The following is a 14,404-nucleotide window of genomic DNA, read 5'->3' as shown; positions in this document are numbered from 1 at the left end:
TAAACCTTGGGGTGTTGCTTCCTTAAGGTGATATAAGGTAGTAGCCTTAGGATCGCCAGCAGATGCTGATACCAAATTGCATCTTATGCTATATGCATAGTAAGTATCCAGCAATTAAAATTCTAGTTTGTCTGAAAACCCTAAAAATTATTGCACCAGCCCTGAATAGACCTCATTCTTAATTAAGAAGGGCAAGGGGGGTACTCAAAATGGCAAAGCTATCGGAGAAGCTGTAGACCGTGTGCATTGTACAGGACATAATGTAATTAAAATCCTTTTAGCTCTATTAAGCTAAACAAATGCATTCAGCGTACCATTGAATGTACAGACCATTCCATATTTGCTTTAAATTAAATCTGGTGATTAATGATTTTAAGAGAGTTTGTTGTCATCAATAAAGGCAGTGTGTCCCTTCAACTTGGTGACAGGATACAAATAACATTGGCCGTAACGTAGGTGCAGGGGGAAACTGATGTGATGTGCAGTGAAGTTGTGAGAAATCAATAACATGGTTGTTAAGCAGCAATTTTCAAGTTGTTTATATGTGTTTGTATGGCACATACCAGAAACCGAATTAACTCAGTGTACTGTAGGGCAGTTTGATTTTGCCATACATAAATTCAGTGAACTTTAGAATTATCTGATGCTGCAGTGTAAGTGGGTTTTAATCCCCATTTCATGTTTTGTTAACATGTAATGACTGTAAAGCTAGAGTTCATCAGTTCGTAAAGCCTGTTCTGTCTTTGAAATATCAGTTTGGGCATTGTTTCTGAAAATGAATCGTGCTATTTTCTTAATTTGTAATATGCAGAAGTGTAGGCACATAGCAGTAAATTTCTTGTCACACCTGTCATATGAATTTTTTATCCTTCTCTCCCTTGATTACAGGCAAATCAAAGACCAGAATAAAAAAGTAGCCAACCTAAAGCACAAAGAGCAGGTAGAGAAAAAGAAGAATGCCCAGTTGCTGGAGGAGGCACGCCGCAGAGAAGACAACCTCAGTGACAACTCCCAGCAGCTCCAGGTACATACGGTGTAGAAGCAGCGAAGAATGACCTAACATAACTCACTTTGTGGGTGGTGTGGAAGTATGCTTTGTAAAATCAATGGCTTGATTTCTGTATAAGCCGTTTTCATAGCAGTCCAGTAAGAGGTGATATGTGGTTATCATGCAAGATTCACCTCAAAGAAATCTATTAAGAACCTTGCTTCACAGGTCCTAATCTTGTGATCTCTTTAAAGTGTTTATGTATGCTGCTGTCCTAGCATTCGACAACCGTGAGTGCAGCTCCATAAATGGACAGCAATGATTATGGGCTGGCGAGAACTAACACTAACATTCTGAAAAACAGCCATCTCTTTGCTCCACTAGTCTTGACAAGCTTGTAGTATGAAGGAGGAATCGTATGCACAGAGATCCAATCTGTGAATATTGAGAGATATTTTAACAAACGAAAGAGGTAGAGGAATATTAAAGGCTAGGTGTGAGGTGATGGGAGGTATTGTGTTGTCCTATTTCAAGCTATCCCGGCTGATGAAGGGTGACACCCCGAAACCGGTCCTAGGATGCTTGTTTCCAGTCCAGGGAGGACCTGACCTGGCAGTTCGGGCTGGACTGCTCCCATCGGGCGCAGGGTCAAGACTGATTTGCATATGGCTGGGTTAAAACTGGAATGGCATGGGGAGCAAAATAAACAATTGATTTAGGCCCAGATCTCTGTACTGGGGTTAACGTATAACATTGTTCTGCATTCTGTCCATCAGTTGTTTATGGACTAAATCTGTTATAACCGTCAGCAGCATTTTTGCAATGTTGTTCATATTTTTGTGTTCCTACTCAGCATTGACAAGGTACAACAAGCCCTATGTTACAACGTAGGGTTCTCCAAAGTTGGTCCTGGAGGGGCGGATCCATGCCAGATTTTTTGCATATCGCCATTTAAATAAATGTAGTTATCTTAAAAATCTGCCATGTATCCGTCCCTCCAGCACAGACTTTGGAGATCCCTGTTCTTACGGATCTTTATTGGGTTTCAAGATCATAATAATAGTAGCTTCCCTCGTTCACAGTGGTAACACTCCTAACTCTTATCCTGAGTGATTACCTCTAGTAGACTTTCTAAAATTATGCCACAATACACTTTTTATTAGAATTCTGTAGGGTACACTTTCTCTCCAAGATATGTCCTTCTAGTTCAGACATCTGTCTTTTGAGTAGTCCTTCCCTATCAAGAGACCAGTCCATTATATTTTTGTTCTCACATCAATCTAGAAAGAGGGGTGCTATCAAGGTGTTTCTGTACATAATCAAATCTAAGGAAATTCACTATGTGTAGAGCTGTTTTAGGTTAACTTGAAACATATTTTTAATGCCTTTTTAAAAATAATCAGTGTGTAGGAGGACTGTAATACTCGAAGTAACCGAGCGAGCAATCTCTTGGACTTAGTTTACTTCCCGATGATTAGCTGCCTTTATAAGCTGTATTGAAATTAGTCTAGCTTTTCTATTAATAGTGACACCTTCTCCTGCATAAATCCAGTCCTGTATAAAACAATTTTTTAAAAGGTCCGGCCACATTTTCTTTGCATGTAATCACTTTCTCATTACTTGCAATGCAATCTTCTGTTTGCATGTACCTATAATGTTGTAGAGGGCGTAGTAAATTTTTTTACAACATTAATTGCCTCCCATTTCATACCCCTGAATGAAGTAGTTCACGCTACCGTGAATAGTGCAAGTCAGTTACATATTGTGCATGACTACCAGAGAGGAGAAAGTAATGATAATGACATTTATAAAGCGCAACAAATACCCAGAGGTGTCCTGGCGCTATCTAGATCCTCTGAGACTGCTGGCGGCAAAAGACGAAATTAGAGAGACCGGCTCATTGTGAAAAAAAGCCACGTTTTTAGCCCTTTCCGAAAGGACAAGAGATCCATAGTGTTTAAGTGGAATGGCACTTTGTGGGTGGTGTGGAAGTATGCTTTTGCTGCACCGTGAATGAAGCTTTTACCACCCCATCGGGCTTTATTTATGCGCGGCACCGAGACCAGATTGGCTCATTTTGACCGCAGTGTTCTTTCAGGAATATACCATTGGAGTCGGTGCTTTAGATAATCTGGTCCTATGCCATGGAGAGCCTTAAAAACCAGGCATAGAGGGGCGTGGTCGAAGGCGTCAGGATGGCGGTCGCACTTTGAGAGTGCTCTGGACCCCCTCCGTCATCCGCCTTCTATCTGCCGCCAACCACAACCATCCACCCTCGTTATCAACTGCTGCAGTCTCTGGGTCTTACCTGCTTCGCCCCGGAGTGCCTGAGCCCAGGATCGGAGCCCTCTCAGCAGGTTCTGTCTTCCCGGCCAGCCGCGGTATCTACAAAATGGCGGCCCCGCCAGCGTCACGCTCCAGCGCTGCGGAGCTCTGACACCGATGACTTCTCCATGGTGAGGCCCGCCTGGTGGCTGTGACAGCGGAGTGGCGGAGGGGTGCTCAGGGTGAGAGTCTCCATCGTTGTGGCTGCGAACCACGGGGAGCGACTGTCCCGGTGCCGAGGTGAGGAGGCTGGTGCCTGTCCAGGCCCGTCGGCCAGAGTAAAGTGAGTGCAGAGCCCGGGGCGCGAGGGTGCTCGGCTGCCGGTGTCAGGGGAGGCTTGAACTGTGGCGGGGCCGCGCCTGGGACCTGCGGGTCTCCCGAGTGCTGCTGTGTGATTATCCCCCATCTCCCCGCGCGATGAGGCCTGAACTATGGGGGGTGCGGCCTGCGGGGGCTGCGGCGGACTAGACTGGTGCCGTTACTGCTGCTGGAGGGGGGTCTGGAGAAGGGTCGCTCTGTCTGCCCAGCAACGCCCAATAGTTGAAAGAGAGAGGCCAGGACTGACTTTGGGGAGGCCTGGACGGCTGGGGCTGTGTGTCTTGGCCCACCCTCGCGGCGGCCTTCCGGCCTTGATTACTTTGGCGTCCTTCCTCCCCCCCCCTTGGCCCAGACCTGTTCTACCATCGGAGGGGGCCTGTGGCCATGGACTACTTCGGGCGCCTGCATGTCGCCGCTGCCTTGGGGTGCCCCGCGCACAGCTCTCTGCAGTTTAGCCCTGGGGACATCGGGGCCTGCTTTGGCCTGTGGGGTGGTGGAGCACGACTTGACCTTTGCTGTTGGGCCCCCTGGCCGGTGCTTACGGAGCCTCCCCCCTGCCGTGGGTGGGGCCAGGAGGCCTGGAGGTGCGTGGTTGTTCGGCTACCGGATCGGGTGACGGGGCGGGCCCAGGGTCCGGCTTGGGGGCCTGATCGGGCTCCCGGGGATGCTGGAGGCTGCGGAGACGAGTCGAGGGGCCCGCTGCTTGCGCTGTGGAGGGCCCTGGTGAGTGGGGTTGGGGATCGGCCACCATGTCGGGTGGCGGGGTGGACGGGTGACTTGGAGCCCCTCCCCCCTCCTCTCCCTCCATTGTCGCAATACGCTTCTGCTCCCAGTCTGAGACCAGATCCTTCTATCCTCCATCAGAGCCGGCGGCTGGCTAGCTCCTTGACCACCACTGGTTGCGATTGCCTGGGCTGCCTGGGCCCGCTTCCCGGCGCCGTGGGACGTCCTATGGGCACTCCGACGCTCTCGGATCCTCGGGAGCCGGGGGTTGGGGGTGTTCCCCTTGACCCTCGGCCGGTGGAGGCCTCCGGAGAGGGGCGTTGGGCTGTAACTCGGCCATCATACCGGGTGGCAGCAAGAAGACGCCTCCTGCCCCTCCTTGTTGGTCTTACGGGCCTCGCTTCCCTCCTCACCGCGCCTCCGGTCGGGGGGGCGTCCTCGGACCGGATGGTAGGAGTTTGGGGATCCCCTTCACATCTGCTTTCAGGCCTCACCCCGCCCTTGAGCAGCCTGTCCGTTCCTGCCCCCTCGGGGTGAGGTTGCTCCACTTGGACGGGGGGACCGGTCTCTGACATTGCTGCCTGCACTAGTCGCCTGAATGGGTGGTCCTTTTCCGCTGGAACGCTGCCCACGGTCCATCACAGCGCTTGACTTGTCGAGCCGGGCCTGTCTCCCCGGGGCCCGGTGGGGGATCTCGGGCACCCGGACTGGAGTATCGACTGTCTGGGTGTCGACGTCTCACCCTCCTCCTCCGCGGACAGTTTGCTCGCTCGGCCGGTGTCGAGAGGATCTGGCTCGGGTGGCCATGGGCAAGAGTCGTACCCTGCGGGCTTCGGCCTCCCAAACCCAAACGAAAATGGACCGATTCACCGCGGCGGACAGACACCCTAGCGTCGGGGCGCCCGCCTGGGCAAAGGTGGACCTTAAGAATTGGCAATATCTCCCTCTCAACCCTCTCGGCAGAAGAGCCCTTTTCAAAATGACGGTCCTCCCCCGTTTCCTATACATACTACAGAATGTTACCTTGTATCGCCCAGGACGTTGGTTTCGGGAGATAGACGGGGTCCTTACCCGCTTTTTATGGGGAGGAAAGAGGCCGCGGATGTCTCTGGCACACTGCCGCATACCACCGTACGATGGGGGCATTGGGGGGGACTAATCTTCACCTCTACTACCTGGCCACACGGCTTATCGTGATCCACGACTGGTTCGCGGGCGGCTGGTCCGACTCGGCGTACAGAGTGGAACTCCGGGCGTTAGATTTCTAGCAGCTCCAAGCCTATCTGTATGGGAGCCCAGTACCGCAGGCTCTTTGCCCGGTCACCAGGGCGGTGCTTGTGGCCTGGCGTGCTGCGCTACAACATGTAAAATGGAATTGGAAACTGACCAGACAGACGCCTCTGTGGAATGGGACGTGGCTGGCGGAGGTCTCCTCTCTCCTGGACGTTCGCAAGTGGGACCTTATAGGGATTTCGCTTCTGGGAGACGTTTGGGTGGGGGACCATGTCAGATCCTTCGCAGAATTACAGCACCGTCATTCCCTCCACTCCTCCCAATTCTACAAATATTTACAACTTAGACATGCCCTTCAGGTCCACATCCCCTTCCCCACATCCTTCCCAAAATTCAGCCCCCTAGAGGCCCAAGGGATGATGGGGAACCTGAGTAGAGGGGGGGTGCCACGGATCTGTTGCTCCCTAGTGAACAACGGTCCCGCGGTCCTGGACCTCCTTCGCGCTCGCTGGGAGGGGTGGCTGGGTCCCATGGAGGACGCGGATTGGAGGGACGCCCTTATGGCCCCCAAAACGCTGACGACCTCCTCCAAGCTGCGTCTCGTCCAGCTCTACTATCTCCATGCGGCTTACCTCACCCCCGCGCGCCTGTACAGGGCTTGCTTGTGACTCTCTCCATCTTGCGCACGCTGCCAACAGGCCCTGGCTGATTTTTATCACATGGTGTGGCAATGTCCTGCTCTTGCGCTGTTCTGGGCGGGGGTGGAGCTTGAGCTCACGCAGGCCCTTGGGTGGGAGGTGCCCCATGACCCGCTGCGCATGCTCCTGGGGGTGTTTGACGGCCTTGAGGGATCCCGGGCTGAGAAACGTTTCCTGGGAACGGCGTTGGCAAAACGGGACATCACGGCACTCTTGTCCCAAGCTAAATCCCCAACAGTGCTGAGATGGAGAAGAGGGGTGGACTGGTGCGGTACCCAGGAGGAGCCTCTTTTCGATGCCAGGGGTTGTCCTGAACTCTTTGGCAGGATCTGGGGCAAATGGTTTAATCTACTGCGGGCCTGAGGTTGTCGTGTCTATCCTGTATGTGGTCATATATAAGCTGGTGAGCTATCCATCCCATGACTGTTTTTATAGATCTGTCATTCTCAAAGATTGCATTGTGCGTGTATAATGTGTCTGATTTGCTGCCGATTAATTTCTTGTTCTTTTTGATTATAATAAATTTGATTATCAAAAAAACAAAACCGGCATAGAGCCTTAAAGCGTACTCGACTTTTGACTGGAAGCCAATGCAATTTCTTGGAAACCGGGGAAAATCTCGACGTTCCTGTAAGCAGTCTGACTGCACAATTCTGCAACAACTGCAGTTTATTCAAGGATCTTTGTTGAACGTTTAGATAGAGCCCACTGCAGTAGTCCAGTCTTGCCATTACAAGAGCCGAGACCACAGTTTGTCTGCTTTCCCGGGGCAAAGAAGGCAACCCTTTCCTCAGCATTCTAATAACAAACATTGTTTTTGATACCACCGCATTCATTTGGGGCTCAAAGGTGAGTCTCTCATCAAGTATTACGCCCAGGTTTTTTACCTTTATAGTGTGAACGGGGAGAGTGCCCATCGTGTCTGGCTACCAGTTGGGTGTCCAGAAGTTGATGTTATTGCCAAACAATATCACCTCGGTTTTACCTGAGTTAAGCTTGAGACAATTCTTTGCCATCCAGCTACCCACTGATAGCATACACTCCTGGAAGCGTCCTTCAATACCTGCCTCTTTCCCAGGTCTCAGAGATACCACAATTTGAGTATCATCCGCATAGGAAGTAAGGCCAAATCCAAATGCATTTATGACAGGAGCCAGCGAACTGACATAAACATTAAAAGGAGTTGGACTGCGGCCATCTATCGGCTGAATTCCAACTGGGTAGAGGGACAAGACAAGGCTGTCCTCTATTGCCACTTCTGTTTGCAATAGTGCTTGAACCTCTGGCTGCATGGAATAGGCAAGACCTGACGATACGAGGGCTGCGATGGACCGGCGGCTGGGAGGATCGCATCTCGCTTTATGCGAATGGTATATTATTGTATTTAGCGTCCCCAGCGCGATCCATCAGCTTCCTCTTAGACATCTGTGCAGCCTATGGGCGTGTATCAGGATACACCATCAACTGGGAAAAGTCGCTTCTCTATGTCTTGCATGGTCCCCCTCCGCGGCTTCCCTGTGGATGTTCACTTCAGAAAGTCACGGATGGATTTAAGTATCTTGGGATATTTGTAACGCATGTCCATGCACTGTTTACAGAAAAAAACTTGATGCAACCCCTAACAAGATTAAAAAAAGACGTCAAGTATTGGCGCACACTACCCCTGACACTACTAGGGAGAGCTGCCCTCTTCAAGATGATGGCACTATACGTGTTACAGAACACACCGTTCTCTGTCCCCTCTACATACTTCACAGCGGAAAATGCGGAAGTTACGACATTGCTTTGGGATGGGAAAGCGCCCCGTATAGCATTGCACAAACTAACCGGAAGCTGGTATGATGGGGGTATCGCTCTTCCTGACATAAAAGTATACTATTGGGCATCCCAGCTAGTGGCCATTAACCAACTGCTCCACATCCCCCAAGAGGATCCAGCGTTTAGGTTGGATAGGCACCTACTGGCCCCATCAGGGATCATGGGGGCACTATACAACAAAAAGAAACGACACAACTTAACAGGCCCAACGTCGCACACAATATGTATATGGTTTGAGGCGCAACGAAGATTAGGCTGGGAAGGGGTGGTCACACAAGCGATGCCGTTATGGGATACAAAGAGACTTGGGATGCTGGGCAAACCAAAGGATTTCGCCGCTGGGACCTAATAGGCATATCAAAAGTTGGAGACCTGTGGCAGAAAGGGGAAATGGTCACCTTTGCCCATCTACAGGCCACCTATGGCTTAGCAGAGACAGAACTGTTTCAGTATATGCAAGTCAGACATGCACTCCAATCCCTCCTGTCGCCGGGTATACGACCTGAAGAATCCTCCCCGCTAGAGGATAGATTCTTAACGGACCATCTGCACAAAAAGGCAATCTCACTGACTTACCGTAAAATAATTAAAAATCGCTCGGATCCTACAGTAACACTGAAGGCTGCCTGGGAACATGAGTTGGGAGACATTGATGAGGCAGACTGGCAGGAGGCACTTGCGTCCCCCAAGGAGGCTGCAATTCCATCACGACTTAGATTAGTGCAACTAAACATTTTACACCACACGTACTACACTAGGACACTCCTACATAAGATACACCGCTCAGACACGCCGCTGTGTCTCAGACAATGCGGAGGAACAGGCACATTTTACCATACTATTTGGCAGTGCCCAAGGATAGTCTGCTACTGGATGGCGGTGATGTAAACACTTTCCCAGGTCACACATGTTACAATACTGCCAGACCCGAGATGCTGTTTGCTCAACATCTGGGAACCTACAGATTTAAATGTGGTTGCTCAGGACTGGGTAACTCTAGGCATGGCGATAGCAAAACGAAACCTCGCACAACGCTGAGGATCTAGGGTTGGCCCTACTCTGTCATTGGTGCAAAGATATGGACATAGCGATGGTGGCGTAAAAATCAGTATATGTTCACCGAGGGTGCCCAAGAAAGTGGGAGAAGGTCTGGGGAGGCTGGAACGTCTATAGGGGTAATATATGTGAACCCCCTCCCCCACTGGGAGAATCTGAGTCTGATACTAGCACATGAACAAACTATGTTGGAGGTTTCTTGCAATATGTATTTTTTAGGAAACATGTGGACACGAGATGATACTAATTCTGGTGGGTATGTATTTTGAGGAATGTAAGAATGAGTATAAGCATAATACTGGATTTATGTCTGTGTGCCATGTCAACTACTCTGTCATTGAAACACTATACGAAATGTTCAATAAAAATTGTTTAAAAAAAAAAAAAAGAGTTGGACTGAGAGATGACCCCTGAGGGACCCCACAAAGCGATGTGAAAGGTTCGGACTGATAGTCACCCTTTGCCACAATTTGTTTTCTGTCTGCAGGGAAGGATCTTAAGAGATCCCTAGCTTTCCCACGAATGCCACATGCTTTTAGACGGTTCATCAGTATTACATGATGCACTGTATCGAAAGCGGCGGACAGGTCCAGTAGGATCATTGCCGCCTTGCCTCCCTGATTACAGCTTCCCTGATCTCCTCTGTAGCTTTAATGAGTGCGGACTCTGTGCTGTGCCCTGCTCTAAAGCCATATTGAGAGGGATCCAGGACTTGTGTCTCTACTAGGAAGCAGCTTAATTGTTTATTCATAATTTTCTCGATCATTTTCGCCGGTAGAGGGAGTCTAGAAATTGGACGAAAATTGTTCGGATCTTTGAGGTCCAGACTGTTTTTTTTTTTTTTGAAGGGGCAAGAAGGATGCCACTTTCCAGCGCATAGGGAAGTGTCCAGTTATGAACATCATACTAAATATGACTGGCAGTGAGCCTACGATTGGGCCCGGGGCCAATTTGATCACCTCAACAGGACAAGGGTCATAAGGTGAACCTGAATTTGCCTCCATGAGGGTCTTTTGTGTGTCCCCGGGGGAAACTGACTGGAATTTATCAAACGTGGGGGAAAGAACCCCTACTGTCGTGGATTCCTCACTGCCGTATTAGTCTTGTCTATACTTGCCTCACTAAAGGCCGAGAAAATAGATTCCACCTTGGACAGAAAGAAATTAGCCAGTTCTTCACGTAATATTTGGCTTGGTTGAACTATGGCCGGCCTAGATGAGGCCAAGGTGACAACAGTTCTTTGACTGAGTTCTTTGATTCATCAATGCGAATAGCATAACATTTTGTTTGGCCGCAGAGATGAACTTTTTATAGTTCTGCAGGCTGAGTTTGTAGGACTTTTTCTCAATTTCCCTATAGCTTCTCCTCCACTTCCGCTCGTACTGTTTACAGATAGGTTTTTGATTTGTTAGCTCCGCCGTAAACCATGGGGCGGACGGGTGTTTCCTTTTAGGGCGGAGGGTTTTAATAGGAGCTATTATATCACATGCCTGCTCCAGCCATTCCGTATAAACCTGGCTCGCCTCTTCCACTTCCAGCGGCAGTTGGGCAGCTGTGGATGTAAGAAGCTCCTGCAAAGTAGTTTCCTCAATTTTGTTCCAAGTTCTTGCTATCATTTGTTCCTTAGGGCCTGAGCCCCTCATACTTTGCTTAGTCAGTCTTATCTCAAATTGAACAGCAGCATGATCGGACCACACCAAGGGTAGGAGGCCCTCAAATTGGAGACACTGTTGATTTGAAAAGATCCCATCCAGGGTATGCCCTCCCCTGTGCGTAGGGACAACTACACGCTGCTTCAAGTCAGCACTCAACATTAAATTGTTTAAAGTCACCGTGTCTGTTTCCGCTAGTGCTTCCAAATGGAAGTTAAAGTCCAGGCCTCTGTAATGAAGGCCAGTTTGACATCCAGCTCCTCAATAAGCCTGGCACATTCTAGGCTGTGTTTGACTAAGGACCTCTCGTTCAGCAGAATGCATTTAAAAGTTTGAGTCTCCCTACCAGCTACCCCTGTCCTCTTGTCTTCTCTTGTGCGTATAGGCAGACTTAGAATCCAGGGTATGCTGTTTCTGCAGCTGGGGCAGACGTCTGGGACGATCGCCGGTAAAGCACCCAATGATAGGCAGATACAGTCCCTGGCTCTATATGTCCCCATAAGTTCTATCAGGGTAGATCTATCATAACTAAGAAAGGGTACCGTATCTGAGCTATGGCTTCCAGGAGTCCTGGCGCTAAGCGCGGGCCAGGCGCGGATGGACGCAGACGGGATTTCCTTAGGTGCGCCTTCGGCGCGCCTGCTACGTGCTCCCGCCAGCCTGTGATTTTATATATCAGGGAAAGCCTGGTCCGCTGACCACCGTTCCCTCCAAGATGGCGGCCCCACCCACCTCTCACCTCCTCGTCGACTCCCCTATTTCCTGCCTCTCGGCGGGTGGACGCGATATAGTGAAGGTATTTAAAAGCAGTTAAAAGCAGTTGCAACAGTTTCAACAATGTTAAAAATGTGCAAGTATTAAAACAGTATCAGCAGCAGAACATAGAATTGTGCAAATACGCTACGTGCCCCTAGCAGCTTCCTTCGTACTTCTCCCGGCTCAAGTCTCAGGAGATCTAATCCCAATATGTATGTTAAGGTTAATTTTATTCTCTTTAGGACATTCTTTATACAAGTACTTTGCCTCCGGGTTAGTGGAACTCTTATCAATTACACCCTTAAGCACAGATTTAACGTCTCGTGGTCAAACATGAAGCCATTATGTGTCGTTGGCACAGTTTTTACTGAAACGAGGGGAAAAGGCGAGGTCGGGGTTGAGACCATATCCTTTCAGAAGACAATAAGCAATCACATTTAGCAACCTCAGTTTCATGACATTCCTGTTCTCACAATCTGTCTTAACTTGCAAGAACCAAAAACGGGATTCCTGGGACTAGACAAACCTCCATGCCGGTATGGGGTAGAACGAGTAGGCTTAAGGATAATACCACAATTTTTTCAACATTTTGTAACCCTATTCCGTGATGAGTTGAATCTGTTGTAAACAGTGAATATGTATATTGTACCTTCTTAGATATAATCCCACTGTACTGCTCCTAATGCAGCAGTTAAGTCCTTACATTCCTGGAGAGCACTCTCGCATCACGCTTCATCGCTGTCCAGTTGATATAGTTAATGGGCCTCATATTTTCCTTGCATCTCTTGCCTCCCCATCTCACATGTCTCCGTGATTTCTGCCTGAAAATAACTACTGCCACCTCTAAACCTTTGTTGTCTCTCAAAGTGTAAACCCATACAATCTTGTAAACCTGAATCCTTACAGTAGACCCACACCCATCACCCTTAAGCAGCCATAGCTAAGCGGGCAGGATGATCCTGTCCTGGTAACCTGTTGGCCTTTATTTTCTGTGTATCATCCTTAACCTTCACCAGAGTGTCTGCACTTGCAGGTCCCATATGGCTGCGGAGCGAAATGCACTCTGAGACTCCATAGCGAGAACACCCAGGACCTGGTATTCCGGGGGAAAGTACTTGCTGCCGCAACTGAATATTTTCAGTTGAATGTGAGGTCAGTGGAGATGCAGGCAACAGTTTGGAAAGCCTTCAGGGCCTTTATCCGCGGAGTATGTATTTTCAAGCATACAGGTTTTCTACGTGACATACGCACACAGTTGCAAGATATCAAGACCGATTTATGAGACATTGATGAGAGGGCAGCCGCAGGTGGGAATCCCTGCTTGGGTCGAGGTTCTGCCTTACTGACGGAGTTTCGCGTATATGGGGAAGCATGTCAGGGCTCACCGTTATGGGGAGGGGAGCACTCTGGCTGTGCTCTAGCCCGACTTTTGAGACCCAACCACTTACATAATTACATCATGGCGTTGTGCTCAAAATCTGGATAGCGAGCATTGGGTTGTGAAGGAGTCGTGGCAGAACTTCATCAGTATTATTGTAATCTATGTTTTTGGTGTGTCCCAGATCTCCCTTCCGAAATATCTTTCTATTTCAAGGAGGTGACAAAGGTCTGGCTGACGGATGGCCAGCGGCAATTTCTTGCTGAACCTACCACCGTCTAAGATGTTTTACTAGCCATTGATACATTAGACGGCTCAAAAGCACCTGGATTGAATGGTCTGATGGGGGGGACCCTTCAACAAGACCATCTCCTGGTGCTGTACAGAGAATCCTTGGCCACAGGCACCCTGCCTCCATCCTTGCACAAGGCTATCCTTGTCCTCCTGCTGAAACCAGGAAAGGACCTTCTCTTATGCTCTTCTTACTGTCCCTTTTCCCCAATATAATCCTGGCTAAGGTCCTCGTCACCAGATTGTCCGTCCTAATGGAACACATTATTTCATCCCGTGCAGTCGAGCTTTGTCCCGCACTGCTCCACTTCTCTCAATTTGCGCACCATATATGCTGTTCTCATCAAGGTTTCTCCATCCATCCCCCAGTTGCGACCCTGTTAGATGCTGAGAAAGCATTCCACTCACTCAAGTGGCCTTTTAAAAAAAAAAAACATTTTAGGAGCGGTCTTTGGTAAGCTGCGCAACCCTTCAATTTTTATGTCTGATCATGACCCTGTGGCTCGTCTCCGTGTTAAGGGTGCGCTCTCTAAAACATTCCCCTTCTTTTCATTATCCCAATGGACCCACTGGTTCACTATATGCAGGACCGCCATCTACATCGCGGTCTACAGATTATCCATGGCCTGCTTTTACTTTCTCTATATGCGTGCGACATCTTGTTTTTTTATTCGTCATCTGTCGGAAAACCTGTCCCCCTTAGTACAGGAGGTCGTCTGATTTGGCAATTTTTCTGTGTTCTGAATCAATTGGGGTAAATCTGAACTGTTGCCATTGACTGATGTGGCGCAGCTGGTGTCGGCTGACTACTCCTTTTCCTGGGCAGCAGATGATACTAAAATAGTTTCATGTCTATGCAGTATATTTATCCCACTCAAATCTGATACCATCACCAGGGTTCGGGGGGGGGGGGGGGGATGTGGGCAGAGGAGCTGGATGTCCCGCTTTTCGGATATAATGTGGACATATTGTTGCTCACAAATAAGGGTTTTGGGCAACTACAGGCACAAATTACTACATTTTAAATGTATTCATTGTATTTATCTCTCTCCTTCGGATGTAGTTAGATTTGACCCCACTAGATCTGATGTGTTTAATGCCATGCCCCAGAGCTGATTTCGCACATCTCACTTGGACCTGCCCTGTGATACATGCATACTGGACTGCT

At 49.2% G+C, this 14,404-nt stretch overlaps 1 protein-coding gene across 11 annotated transcripts in view; it reads left to right on the top strand.

Moving 5' to 3' along the window:
• The window catches only part of ERC1 (ELKS/RAB6-interacting/CAST family member 1), a 1,928,212-nt gene that overhangs the window by 1,318,306 nt on the left and 595,502 nt on the right, over positions 1-14,404 (top strand). For all 11 annotated transcript variants that reach the window (XM_085652245.1, XM_085652246.1, XM_085652244.1 and 8 more), the window contains one exon: positions 889-1,024. In XM_085652245.1, coding sequence (XP_085508371.1) covers positions 889-1,024 — 136 coding nt within the window. The remainder of the gene's footprint in view (positions 1-888; positions 1,025-14,404) is intronic.

This window comes from Triturus cristatus, chromosome 4_1 (assembly GCF_964204655.1).
Source record: "Triturus cristatus chromosome 4_1, aTriCri1.1, whole genome shotgun sequence".
Taxonomy (NCBI): Eukaryota; Metazoa; Chordata; class Amphibia; order Caudata; family Salamandridae; genus Triturus; species Triturus cristatus.
Note: the sequence above shows the minus strand (reverse complement) of the source record. Positions and strands in the feature narration are given on the sequence as shown.